This window comes from Mobula birostris, chromosome 18 (genome assembly GCF_030028105.1).
Source record: "Mobula birostris isolate sMobBir1 chromosome 18, sMobBir1.hap1, whole genome shotgun sequence".
NCBI classification, from domain to species: Eukaryota; Metazoa; Chordata; class Chondrichthyes; order Myliobatiformes; family Myliobatidae; genus Mobula; species Mobula birostris.
The window spans coordinates 57,519,344-57,532,946 of record NC_092387.1 but is presented as its reverse complement, the minus strand read 5'-3'; the positions used below and the strand labels follow the sequence as shown (position 1 = coordinate 57,532,946).

General features: G+C 47.6%; 1 protein-coding gene across 1 annotated transcript in view; it reads right to left on the bottom strand.

The window, feature by feature from the left end:
• Nucleotides 1-13,603, bottom strand: part of LOC140212138 (protein ERGIC-53-like) — a 124,318-nt gene that overhangs the window by 79,274 nt on the left and 31,441 nt on the right. The window contains exon 7 of the mRNA XM_072282744.1: nt 3,895-3,950. Coding sequence (XP_072138845.1) covers nt 3,895-3,950 — 56 coding nt within the window. The remainder of the gene's footprint in view (nt 1-3,894; nt 3,951-13,603) is intronic.

Sequence of the window (13,603 nt, the reverse complement as noted above, 5' to 3'; positions counted from 1 at the left end):
TGTGAGCTGGCAGGTTGATTGGCCACTGTGAGTGCGTAGGAGAGCGGTAGAATCTGAGGACAGTTGACGCAAACGTGGGGAGAATATAATGTGGTCAGTAGAAACAGGGACTTGAGTGTCATCATGGTATCAGTAGGCCAAGTGTCCCAGTTCCGTGCCGTATGACACTGTCACAAGGCATTTCCTCTTCCAAATGAATAAGGAAGAAAAGACAGTCTAAATCATAATTATCTCAATCACTTCCTCTAGCAACTCATTCCAGGAGTTCACTACCCTCTATGCAAATGAGTTACCTGTCAGGCTTCTTTTAAACGACTCCCTTCTTAACTTGTATCTGTGCCATCTAATTTTGGACTCTCCAATGTTGGGGACAAGACAATGACTGTCTATCTTATTCATACCACTCATGATTTTATAAACTTCTGTGAGGTCACCTCTCATTCTCCTATGCTCCAAAGAAAGAAGATACAACATGGCCAACCTCTCCCTATAGCTCAGGCCCTCTGGTTCAGACAGCATTCTCATAAAGCTCTTCTGTACCCTCTCCAGTTTGACAAATGCTTTCTATAATGGGGTGGCCAAAACTGTATACAATATTCCAAGTGCAGCATCATCAAAGATTTATGTAACTGCAACATAATGCTCCTACTCCTAAGCGTGATGCCCTGATGAAGGTCACCATGCTAAATGCCCTCTCCACCAGCCTGTCCACTTAGAGTGAGCTGGGCACTTGTAAATCTTGGCCTCTTTCCTCAGCCCCTCTCCGCTCCACAACACTCACCTGTGCCCTGTCATTCACTGTATGGGCCCTACCCTGGTTTGAATGCCCAAAATGCATCTGACAACCTTTCCCTCAAGGTCAACTAAACAGAATAACTGGCCACTGACTTCAGGAAGGGGTGCAGTGCATATGATCCTGCCTACATCAACGGTGCTGAGGCTGAGAGCTTCAGGCTGTTCAGTGTGAACATCCCCAATAGCCTGGTCCAACCACATAGACGTCATGGCCAAGAAAGCTCACCAATGCTGCTATTTCCTCAGGAAGCTAAAGACCCTTCCCAATTTTTATTGATGTGCCATAAGAAGCATCCTACCTGGATGCCTAACTGCTCAGCTGCTGTTCCGCTCATGATTGCAAGAAACTGCAAAACGTGGACATTTCTCGGTGCATCTTGGAAACCAGCCTCCCTCCTATGGACTTGATCTATACTTCTCGCTGCATAAGTAGACATAATCAAAAACCCCAGCCACCTGGGGCCTTCTCTCTTCTACCCTCTCCCATTGAGCAGAAGATACAAAAGCCTGAAAGTACGTACGACTAGTCTCAAAGACTGCTTCTATCCCGCTGTTAATGAGACTACAGTCAGCCCTCCTTATCTGCGAGTCCCGCATGCGCGAATTCAACCAACCGCAAATCAGGAAAACCTGGAAGTTCTCTCTCCAGCACTCATCGTTCGAGTATTGTTCGCCTCGCTTCTCGTTCATTCACTACTTTGTTTCTGTGAAAAAATGTCTCCTGATAAGCAATTACGTGGTCAAAGCAATTCCTCAAAGGCTAAGAGGGAGTGTAAAGTGCTCTCTCTCACCGAGAAATTAGAAATATTAGATCTTTTGAAAAGTGGCATGTCGCATTCCAAAGTGGGCCGTAAGGTCGGTAAGAACGAATCGAGCATTCACACAATAATGCTGAAAGAAGCTGAAATTCGTGGAAGTGTTGGTGCTAGGGATGGCTGGCTAGCTACGTAAAGCGCTACAGCCTCAAGAACTTAAAGATCCCGGGAGAATTGGCATTGGCTCAGCATTCCCAGAAGAGCTACAATGGTTGCGTCTGTACTGAACATGTACAGACTATTTTTCTTGTCATTATTCCCTAAACAATAAAGTATAACAACTATTAAAATAGCATTTACATTGTATTAGGTATTATAAGTCAACGGAACAGAAACACTGCAGGCAGTGGGTCCTGTGCTGCCCTAGGTCCTAAAGTCCACCTGCACTGAGACAGGTTAAATAAGGGACTTCAGCATCCGTGTTTTTTGGTATCCGCGGGGGGTCTCGGAACCAATCCCTCGTAGATAAGGAGGGCCAGCTGTACTAGTAAGTTGAACTCTTGTTGTCACAATCTACCCCATTGTAATCTTCCACTTGATTGTTACCTGCATTGTACTTTCTCTAGAAGCTGTTACATTTTATTCTGTATTGTTATTGTTTTACCTTGTCTACCTCAATGCACCGTGGAATGTTCTAATCTGCATGAACATATGCAAGACAATCATTTCACAACACTAACAAGAGAAAATCTGCAGATAGCCAAGCAACACACACAAAATGCTGGAGGAACTCAGCAGGCCAGGCAGCATCTGTGGAAAAGGGTACAGATGACATTTTGGGCTGAGACCCTTCGACAGTCTAAACCAATTCCAATTCCACCCTCCCACTTACCTAAGTTGAAGTTCATTTGCCTTTCCTCAGCTCCTCTCCCTTATCCCAGAGAGCTGTTGAGGCTACTTCATGGGAGGTATCATTTATTTTTTTATTACTGATTTATTGAGATACAACACAGAACATGACTTTCCGGCCCTTCGAGTCACACCACCTGGCAATCCCCCGCGATAAATCCTAGCCTAATTATGGGACAATTTACCATGACCAATTAGCCTGCCAACCAGTACATCTTTGGACTGTGGGAGGAAACCCCAAACATCATGGGGAGATCATATGGACTCCTTATAGGCAGTGGTGGGAAACGAATCTAAGTCCTTGGTGCTGTGGAGTGTTGTGCTAACCACTACGCTGCTGTACCACCCCAGAAAGAAGACATAGGTACATTCTCGAAAAATTAGGGAATTGAAGATTATGAAAAACTGGCCTAGAAGAGAAGTTGAGGCCTGGGGTTGAGAAACTACTTATTTTTTTAAATTTGGAGATACAGCATGGTACAGGACCTTCTGGTCCATCGTGCCTGCACCACCCATGTGACCAATTAACTTACTAACCCCCAAATCTCTGGAACGTGAGAGGAAATTGGAGAATCTGAAGGAACCCTATCGAGTTTCTTGGGGAGTCTGAGAACACTGGAATGGAGATGAGGAGGAATTTCTTTCGCCAGAGAGTGGTGAATCTGTGGAATTTGTTACCACAGGTGGCTGCATACATTTAAGGCAGCGATTGAGGCTGAGAGGGACAATGGATCAGCCATGACAAAATGGCAGAACAGACTCGATGGGCCAAATGGCCTTGTTCTGCTCCTATATCTTATAGTCTTATGGTAACAGGACCTTCTGGCCCAATATGCCTGCACCGCCCAGTTGCACCATATGACCAAGAAACCTACTAACCCATAGGTCTTTGGAACGTGACAGGCAACAAAGGCACCTGGAGGAAACCCTCAGGTCATGGGGAGAATGTTCAACCTCCTTACTAACAGCGGCAGGAATTGAACCGGGGTTGCTGACATTATAATAATGTTACACTCACTGCTACACTTCCACGCTTCCTCAGCTACATTCATAGGTTTGAGGGTCGAAGTGGCTCCCTATCCCATTTTCTTTGGAAATCCCCATTTCACTTGGTTTCCACCACATAAAAGAGCCGAGAGTTCCTGATTATAACAGCCCTCGTTGGCACCATATTTCTCCACACATCCTTTCTGCACCTTATGTCCTTGAAGCTTCTTCAGTGATATTCACCACTTCGCTGCAAGCACTCGTCCCCGAGTCACAAACTAAATCAGGGAAATGATTCGTGCTCAACTTCCATATAATTACATACCATCTGTGCAGTCATGCCTCCTCACGTAGACAAAGGTGGCGACATTGCTTAGTGACGTGCAGGGATGACAGATGACATTTGCAGCACAATGCTTGTTCTCAAAGTTTACAAAGCTCAACTTACCGGTGTCGCAGGAACGCTCAAGCTGAACGTGACAAATGACAGTACATCGTGGTCATCTGGAAAACATGCACAACATATTTCAAGTTGCATTAAGGCACCTTGCTTGTTCTGTCCAACAAGTAGGCAAATTTTACTTTGGAAATAGCAGCCGCACACTCGCCAGCCTCATGTCTAAAATCACTTTAAGATCTTTCCTTACTCAAAATATCCCTTGTACTTTAGTTTCCTACTTTGGAGAGACCAACCAGAGACTGGGTGACTGCTCTGAGGACACATCGATTCAGTCCACAAGGGTGACACCAAGCCAACAGGCACATTCAATCCCTATTCCACTCTGACCTTGGCCTCTTCCAATGACATTTAAGAGCTTGAGGAATCGCCTTCTGGAAACATTATGACCATAAAACCTCAAACCACCAAGGCCTGGATGAGGGTTACAGCAGAAGGTGGGCTGGAGACAAGCAATTTTGAGAAGTTATTTTGTTTCAGAACTAAGAGAGTCAGAATTGTCACCAAAAGGTTAGCAAGATACAAACCTGCAGTGTGTTGCTGATTACATATTTGGCTAAAGACACCAATTTTGTAAAAGAAATTTTGTTTAAAAATTCTGAAAAAGTCCTTATGAAGGGTCTTGGCCCAAAACGTTGACAGTTTATTTCCATCCATTGTTGTTGTTGTTGCTGTTGTTCGTCCTTCGTAATCGAAGATGACCATGGCTTCAAAGTCAAATGGGAGATTGGTGGCTGTGGGTCCGGAGGTGACTGATGAGGCCAATCCGGGCCCTGAAGGCTCGCCCACATGTGGGACACAAGTGGGTGGGTGCTGTCGTGGCAGTGGATGCTGCTCGGGCCTTGCGCACAGCACGCTTTCGTTGCGCCTCGATGATGCGCCTGACTTCAGCTGCATGGGCTCCTGTGGTGATCTTGCTGCGCCAAGCTGGACGGTCGAGGGCAAGCGTCTCCCATGTGTTGATGTCGACACCCAGGCCTTTAAGGGACGCTTTCAGGCAGTCTTTGTAACGTTTCTTCTGCCCCCCGACTGAGCGCTTGCCCTGACACAGTTCTCCGTACAGCAGCTGCTTAGGCAATCGGCTGTCTGGCATTCTGACCACACGTCCAGCCTACCTGGCTTGGGCTTTCAGCAGGAGGGTGTAGACGCTGCAGAGCCCAGCTCATTCCAGGATTTCCGTGTCGGGGACTTTGTCCTGCCACCTGATGTGGAGGAGTCTGCGGAGACAGCTCAGGTGAAAATGGTTGAGCTGTTTGGCGTGTCTGCTGTAGACAGACAGGTCTCGCTGGCGTAAAGGAGGGTGGTAAGGACCACTGCACAGTAGAGCTTCAGCTTGGTGGTAAGGCTGAGTCCTCTCCGCTCCCAGACGTTCTCACGGAGTCTCCCAAAGGCGGCGCTGGCTTTGGCAATCCTGTTGTTGACCTCAGCGTCAATGTTCACTGCGCGAGAGAGTATACTGCCCAGGTAGGTGAAGTTGTCGGCTGCCTGGAGGTTCTGGCCCTTCACCGTGATGCGCGGCTCCTGGTATGGCTTTCCTGGGGCAGGCTGGTACATAACTTTGGTGCTGATAGTGAGACCGAAGTTGTCGCAGGCTTGTGAGAAGCAGTCCATTTCACGCTGCATCTCCTGCTCTGTGCTGGCGTTGAGTGCGCAGTCATCAGCAAACAACAAGTCTCTGATGACAGTCTCTCTCACCTTTGTAACTGCGTGCAGGCGCCTAAGGTTGAACAACCTGCCGTCAGTCCTGTACCTGACGTGAATCCCTTCTTCGTAGTTATGGAAGGCATCTGTCAGCATGGCAGAGAATACCATACTGAACAGAGTCGGGGCAAGAACACAGCCTTGTTTGACGCCATTTGTCACTGGGAAGGCCTCCGACTCGTCGCCATCATCCAGAACTTTCACCATCATACCGTCGTGGAACTGCCGGACGATTGTGATGAACTTGCTGGGGCAGCCAAACTTCTCCATGATCTTCCACAAGCCTCCTCTGCTGACCGTATCGAAAGCCTTGGTTAGATCGACAAAGGTCACGAAGAGGTCGCTGTGTTGCTCCTGGCATTTTTCCTGGAGTTGGCGTGCAGCAAAAATCATGTCTGCGGTCCCATGTTCAGCACGGAAGCCACACTGGCTTTCTGGGAGCAGACCTTGCTCAAGATGTTGGAGAAGGCGGTTGAGCAGGACGCGGGCGAGAATCTTCCCCGCAATGGACAAGAGGGAGATGCCTCGATGGTTGTCGCAAGACTGGTGGTTGCCTTTCCTCTTGTAGATGTGGACTATGCTGGCATCTTTCAGCTGTTGCGGGACCTGTCCCTTTTTCCACATGGACTGGAAGAGTACAGTCAGCTTTTGCATCATGACAGGGCCTCCTGCTTTGTATACCTCAGCAGGGATTGCATCAGGTCGTGGCGCTTTGCCACAGGAGAGTTGCTTCACTGCCTTCCTGACTTCATCTACTGTGGGGAGGGTGTCGAGGTTCTTGTTCATCTCTACCTGGGGCAGGCGGGCAATGGCCTCGTCATTGACGTCGGCAGGGCGGTTAAGGACGTTGTTAAAGTGCTCAGCCCACCGATCCAGAATCTGCTTCTTCTCTGTCAGCAGCTGCGTCTCATCTGCGTTGAGGAGGGGTGAGGAGCCGGAGGACTGGGGTCCGTATACAGCCTTAAGCGCATCATAGAAGCGCTTTATGTCGTGGCTGTCTACATACCCCTGGATTTCATCGGCCTTCTTGCTGAACCAGCTGTCCTGCAACTCGCAAAGTTTTTTCTGTACCTTTCTTCTTGCGTTGGTAAAGGCATCTTTCTTGTCTAGCGACGTGGGGTCGCTCTGTAACATTGATGTTTCTCCGTTAGTAGTGCCTGTATTTCTTCATCATTCTTATCGAACCAGTCTTGGTTTCTTCGGGTTGCTGGTCCGAGATGTTCGGGGGCGGTAGTGTAGACAGCGTCTCTGAAGGCCGTCCACTGTTCCTCAACGCTGGTCCCGTCTTCCTGTGGTGTGTCTGACAGTCTGCCTTCAAGGTCATCGATGAATTCTTCTGTAACCCTGCTGCTTTTCAGCTTGGAGACATTCAACCTCTTTGCAGTCTTCTGCCCTTGGGGTCTTCTCATGGGCAGAATGCGAAGCCTGAACTTGGACACAATGAGGCGGTGGTCGGTCCAGCAGTTGGCACCACACATGGCTCTCGTCACTCTGACATCCATCCTGTCCCTCTTCCTGGTGATGATGTAGTCAATCAGATGCCAGTGCTTCAAGCGTGGGTGCATCCATGACGTCTTCTTACGGGTGAGTAAGCGGAACAGGGTGTTGGTGATGACAAGGTCGTGTGTGGCACATGTCTTGAGGAGCAGAAGGCCGTCGCTGTTACACTTGCCAGTGCCGTGTCTTCCAATGATCCCTTCCCAGGTTTGGTAGTCTGTCCCTACTCTGGCATTGAAGTCCCCGAGAACGATGAGCTTCTCTGACTGTGGGATTGCTGAGATGAGGGCGTCGAGTTCTTCATAGAACTTGTCTTTAATGTCATCTGGGTTGGTCATGGTGAGAGCGTAGGCACTAATCAGCGTAGCACTCTTCTTGTTTGCAAGTGGGAGCTGAAGTGTCATCAGGCGGTCGTTGATGCTCTCTGGGTGCTTGGTGAGTTTACCGGCGAGGTTAGAATTGATGGCAAATCCCACGCCTGCTTCTCGTCGTTCAGCGTCGCTGCAACTGCTCCAGAAGAACGTGTATCCACCACTACGTTCTGTCAGCTGGCCCTTGTCTGCTAGGCGCGTTTCGCTGAGAGCCGCTATGTCCACGTTGTAGCGAGCTAGCTCTTTTGCAACCAGTGCAGTTCTTCTCTCTGGTCTGTCTGCCTTGATGTTATCTCGCAGAGTTCTCACGTTCCATGTGCCAAGGCTGAGCACCATCACTTTCTTCCGCGTTGGGTTTGAAGTCATGACTTGTGCTTGACTTGGATTAAAGTGAGGGAGAGTTGTGCAGGTCGTCAGCCTCACTCTGTCGTCCCGGCCTATCTGGACCAGTGGCAAGACATAGTCGAGACGGCTGGAGATAGGTCAGGATGCAGTGGATGGCCAGCAGTGTTCTGTGCGTCTCACTGTGCCCTCTTAGCGCTCCACGACGCATTGCTGAGAATCGCCTTTCTGCCCGTTGAACCAGTGATGGTTTCTTCCACCAGTCCGCCGAATCCAGGCTTCACACGCTAGGTAGACAAGCCCTGAGTGTTGTGGGTCTACGGCAGTTCTTGCGGCGTGCTCGCAAGCCTCCCTACCCATTGTTGGACATCCTCATCCGCCTTTGCAGCCGTTGGGAGATGTCTCCTCTTCCGCCTGCTCCGCCGTTGGGATGATCACCTAGTGGTGTGGTAATGACACCACCCCCTCACTTGTTTTCGCCCGCTAGCTGCTCCACCTTCACCAGGTCCTGCAGCTGCTCCCGACCGTACCAGGCGGCGGGGGCGGGCGGCGGCAGTCGCGACGAGCGGCAGGCCAACTCCAGGCCTCGGGCCTCGCCCCCTCCGCCCGCCGCCACCTCGCCTTATACCTGTATAATAGGTCTAGTGTCAGTTCGGCGGCCTCGGACGGGAGTCTCAGCACTCACAACCCAGTGTCGACTCGACCTCGGCTGGGTGTCTCGGCGCTCACGGCTCTTCATGCCAGAAAAAATCTTCATGGAGAAAAAAAGAATTGATTACCCTGCAGCCCATTCCCCTGCTATCCTAGGAAGGACAAAATCACTAAAGGTATATAAAATTATGATGGGTATAGATAGAGTGAATGCAAGCAGGCTTTTTCCACTGAGGCATGAGGAGAAAAAAAACTTTCATCCATAGATGCTGCCTGACCTGCTGAGCTCCTCCAGCACATTGTGTGCATTGCTTTAAAAGATTATTGATGCTGGAAATCTGAAACAGAATCAGTCTTAGAAACATTCAACACAAGAATAGGAACTCACAGCTCAGCTCATCCATGCCGACTAGAGAAGAGCTTTAATAGGAACCTGAGGGGCCCAGTGGGTGGTCTGTATATGGATTAAGCTGCCAGAGGAAGTGGTAGAAGTAGGTATGCTAATATTTCAAGGACATTTGGACAGATACATGAATAGGAAAGGTTTAGAACAGGGGATCCCAACCTATTTACGCCGGGGGTCCCCAACCTTTTTTTGCACCGCAGACTGGCCGACCGGGGGTGGGGGGGGGGGGTAGGGTTGCCAACGGACAAGAGCAGCAGTCAAATACATTGTGTTTACCCCGAGAAAGACTGCCATGACCATGAAGCCTTGCATGGGCACCTGTGTGCGTATGCGTGTACGTGCCGATTTTTTTCTACAAATCAGTTTTGGCGATTCTGTTCAGTGAAACTACACTGTACATACATTATTTCTACTTTATATAGGCTGTGTATTTATCATATCATTCCTGCTTTTACTATACTTAGCGTTATTTTAGGTTTTATGCGTTATTCGGTATGATTTGATAGGTTATTTCTTGGGTCTGGGAACGCTCAAAAATTTTTCCCATATAAATTAATGGTAATTGCTTCTTCACTTTACGCCATTTCAGCACGAAAGGTTTCATAGGAACGCTCGACCTTAGCGGGGGAAATACAGTAAGGACAAACCAATTTAGCCCAATATACAGGATGTCCCGGCTAATACTGGACAGTTGGCAACCCTGGGGGGGGGGGGGGGGTGTTAATCGCAACTGGAATATAGGTGATTAAGTCAACTACAAGTCACTTATAAGTGGCTAATACACTCAATTTCGTTTCTAAAAGGGTTTATCTAACAAATTTAATATTAAACACACAGCGCATATTTTCCTCGCATGAATATAGTGATAAGACAATTATAAGTCACTTATCAGTCAATAGCATCATAACATTTTAAGTAACGTTTGGATATTAAACACACAGTGCATATTTTCCTCGTATGAACATATAAAATCATTGCAACACACCAATATCGCTGAATCAGTGGGAGCCCTGGGCTTGTTTTCCTGCAACAAGACGGTCCCATCAAGGGCTGATGGGAGACAGCGATACTCGAAGGGGGTTCCTTATGTCCAGTCTATTCCGCAATTTAGTTTTCATCGCATTCATTGCAGGGATATGTTGGAAATGGAAGCTACGTTTTCAGTGCTTTCGTGGCTATCTCAGGATATTTAGTCTTGACTTTGATCCAGAATGCCGGCAGAGATGTTATGTCAAACATACTTTTCAGCTCGCCATCATTTGCAAGCTCGAGGAGATGATCTTCTTCCCGCGCTGACATGGATGACGCGCGGATAATGACCTCGCATGCGTTCAAGTTCAACAGTGGGTGTGACAGGGAATGAGGAAAGGTGCAGTTGACTCATATCGCCAAATTATATCGTTTCCTCACGGCCTGGTAGCACATGCTTTGCGGCCCGGTGGTTGGAGACTACTGGTTTACGCCATCGACCAATACCCTCATGCAAGGGGTATATGCACCTTGGATTGGGAACCCCCTGGTTTAGAGGAATATATATGGGACAAAGGTGGGCAAATAGGACTTAGTTGAATGGGAATCGGGCTTGGCATAGACCAGTCGTGCAGAAAGCCAATTTACATACCGTATGACTATGACTGTGATGCCTATCTTTGCCAATCCCAATGGCCTACGTTAGGCCGTATCCCTCTACTCTTGTCCTTTCAAGTACCTGCCCAAATGTCTTTTAAATGCTCTAATTATATTTGCTTCTACCACCTCCTCTAGCAGCTTACACCAAATTGTGAGTGGAGAAATGTCCCCTCAGATCTCCTTTTTATTTCTCTCCCCTCAGATTAAATCTATGCCCACTAGTTTTAGACACCCCTGGCCTGGGGCAGGAGTGGAAGAATCTATCTATCCTATCTTCCATCATGTAACCATCAGTTTCCAATTTACCAGTGGGAATAAACACAGCCTTGCCTGGTTAACCACAGTTCTCCTTTTTGGGCAACATCCTGCAGAAATACTGCAAACGTCATTAGCAAATGCTGGAAACTCTCAGCAGGTCACGCAGGAGGAACAACTAACAATTCAGGCGTGGGAAAGGCTTTGAAACGAAAGTGCTAACTTTCTCTTTCCACAGGCAGCACCACTCTGAGCAGTTTACCCTCATTCTCCAAATGGCAGCCCAGAAGCATACAGTCCTACTTAAACCTGCTTACAGGTCCTTTGATCTTCTGGCTTCTTGAAGTAACTAATTTGTTTAGAAGTACAGCACGGTAGCAGGACCTTCGGGCCAATAAGTCCCTACCACCTGATCTAACCCATATGTCTTTGGAATGTGGGAGGAAACCAGAGCACCTGGAGGAAACCCCCGCAGTCATGGGGAAAATGTACAAACTCCTTACTCCTGTACACACCATAGACAGCTACGGAACTGAACCCAGATCGCTGGTGTTGTAACAGTGTAGCGCTAACTGCTATGCTGCCCAATGCATTGTGCGAACACCTGGACCTGTTCGAGCGTATTAAACAGAACTCTTGTATGATAAAGTTGGACTCTTGACCTCACTGTTTACCTCGTCACGACCCTTGCACCATAATGTCCACCTGCACTGCACTTTCTCTGTAACAGTATTCTGTTGTTGTTTTCCTCCTTGTACTACCTCAGTGTGACTATGTTTGTACTGCTCTGTATGGATGGCCTGCAAAACAAAGATTTTCGCTGCACCTCGATTCATGTGACAACGATAAACCGATTACCCGTTATTTCAGGGACAATTGTAGGCAACTCTGTTCACAGCTCAATTACTAACCAACTCCAGCCTTGATCCTGCCACTAGGTGGAACCACACTCACACCAAAAACAACATAAACACAAGCAATTCTGCAGATACTGAAAATCCAGAGTAACACACACAAGATGTTGGGGCATTTCAGCAGGTCAGGCAATATCTATGATGATGTCCTCATGAAGGGTCTCTGCTAAAAATGTCAGCTTTTTGTTCATCTCTGTAGATGCTGCCTGACCTGCTGAGTTCCTCCAGCATTTTGAGTGCATTACCCCAAAAACAACATTCTGGAAATATTCATCAAGCTTTTTTTCTATGTCAGCGCTGCACATTTCTGCCTGAGGTTATCTATCTGCGATACTGGCTCAGTTACCCATCCCTTCCCCACACCCACCTTCCATATGCACACCTCCAAAATGTCTAACTGCCCCATTAACAACTCACCTCCACTCTGGCCCCAATCTACCACTGATGAGTATTTAGTCCAATTTTTCCATCCCTACCCCAACCTTCTCTGCAATTAGACTCAACATTCTTCTCTTTCAAAGTTCTGACACGGGTTATCTGGTCTGTTTACCCCTCCACAGGTGCTGCTTGACCTCCTGAGTGTTTCCAAAACCTTTTCTGCTTTTGTTGTGGGTCCCCACATCTGCATGTTCCCCTGATTTTCAGAACCAAACCAGAGGCTTTACCATGGCCCGCACTACAGTCATTTTATCCTGCCACTTTGAATAAGTTACTTCCCCCGGCTGAGGATGTTTAAAATGCTTGGGAATTCCCTAAATTTGCCTTGAATACCTTGAAGTGGTGATGGAGGCTGGCCCCAGCAACCTCATCTCCCCTCAGCAGCAACTGCTCATCAGGCACATGGGAATGGAACACCGTTGTAACCCATGGACAACTTGCACCTAACTTTACATTGAAAAATGGGAATCTGGTAATACAACTTTATCAGATGTCAGATACAGATACGACAATAACAGAAACTGTATGAAGCTCACACGGGAGGTTGATCGAGAAGGTTCATTTGCTCAGCATTCAAGACGAGGTAGTAAATTAGATTAGACGTTGGCTTCGCTAGAAAAGCCAGAGAATAGTTGTAGATGTTTGCCTCTCTGCCTGAAGGCTTGTGACTAGTGGTGTGCCACAGGGATTGGTGCTGGGTCTGTTGTTGCTTGCCATCTAGATCAACGATATGGGTGATAATGTGGTAAACTGGATTAGAATATTTGAGGATGACACCAAGATTGGGGGTGTAGTGGACAACGAGGAAGGCTTGCAGAGTGATCTGGATCAGCTGGAAAAATGGGCTGAAAATGGCAGGTAGAATTTAATGCAGACAAGTGCGATGTGTTGCACTTTGGTAGGACCAACAAGGGCTGGTCTTACAAAATGAACAATAGGCAGATAACTCTAAACAGAGAAAAAAAAATTAAAATACAGTATAAGCTGCGGGCAACCAAAGTTCAAGTTCATTGTCACTTAACCATATATACTGCCAAATGCAACAATGTTCCTCCAGACCAAGGCACAGAGCATATAAATCACTCACAACAAATGCAACCAATATGGAATAACTGAAGCTTAATGTTATATAGCACAGAAACAGGCCTTGTTGCCCACAGAGTCCACACCAGCTATAAAGTACCTACTATACGACCACAAGACCATAGGAGTGGAATTGAGCCATTCGACCGGTAAGCTTTGATGTCTGACTAATCAATAGCCTACCAACCTCCATCTTAAATATACCCAAATCCCATTTCACTCTCCCCACATTCCATCAGCTTCTTCACCCCCACCACCCCACATTTTACTACATATCTCCACACAAGGAGAATTCACAGTGGTCAGTTAAACTACTAGTCCATTCGTCTTTAGAATACGGGAGAAAACTAAAGCAGCTGGAAGAAACCTGCATGATTACGAAGAGGATATGCCCACTCCACAAATATGTGTAT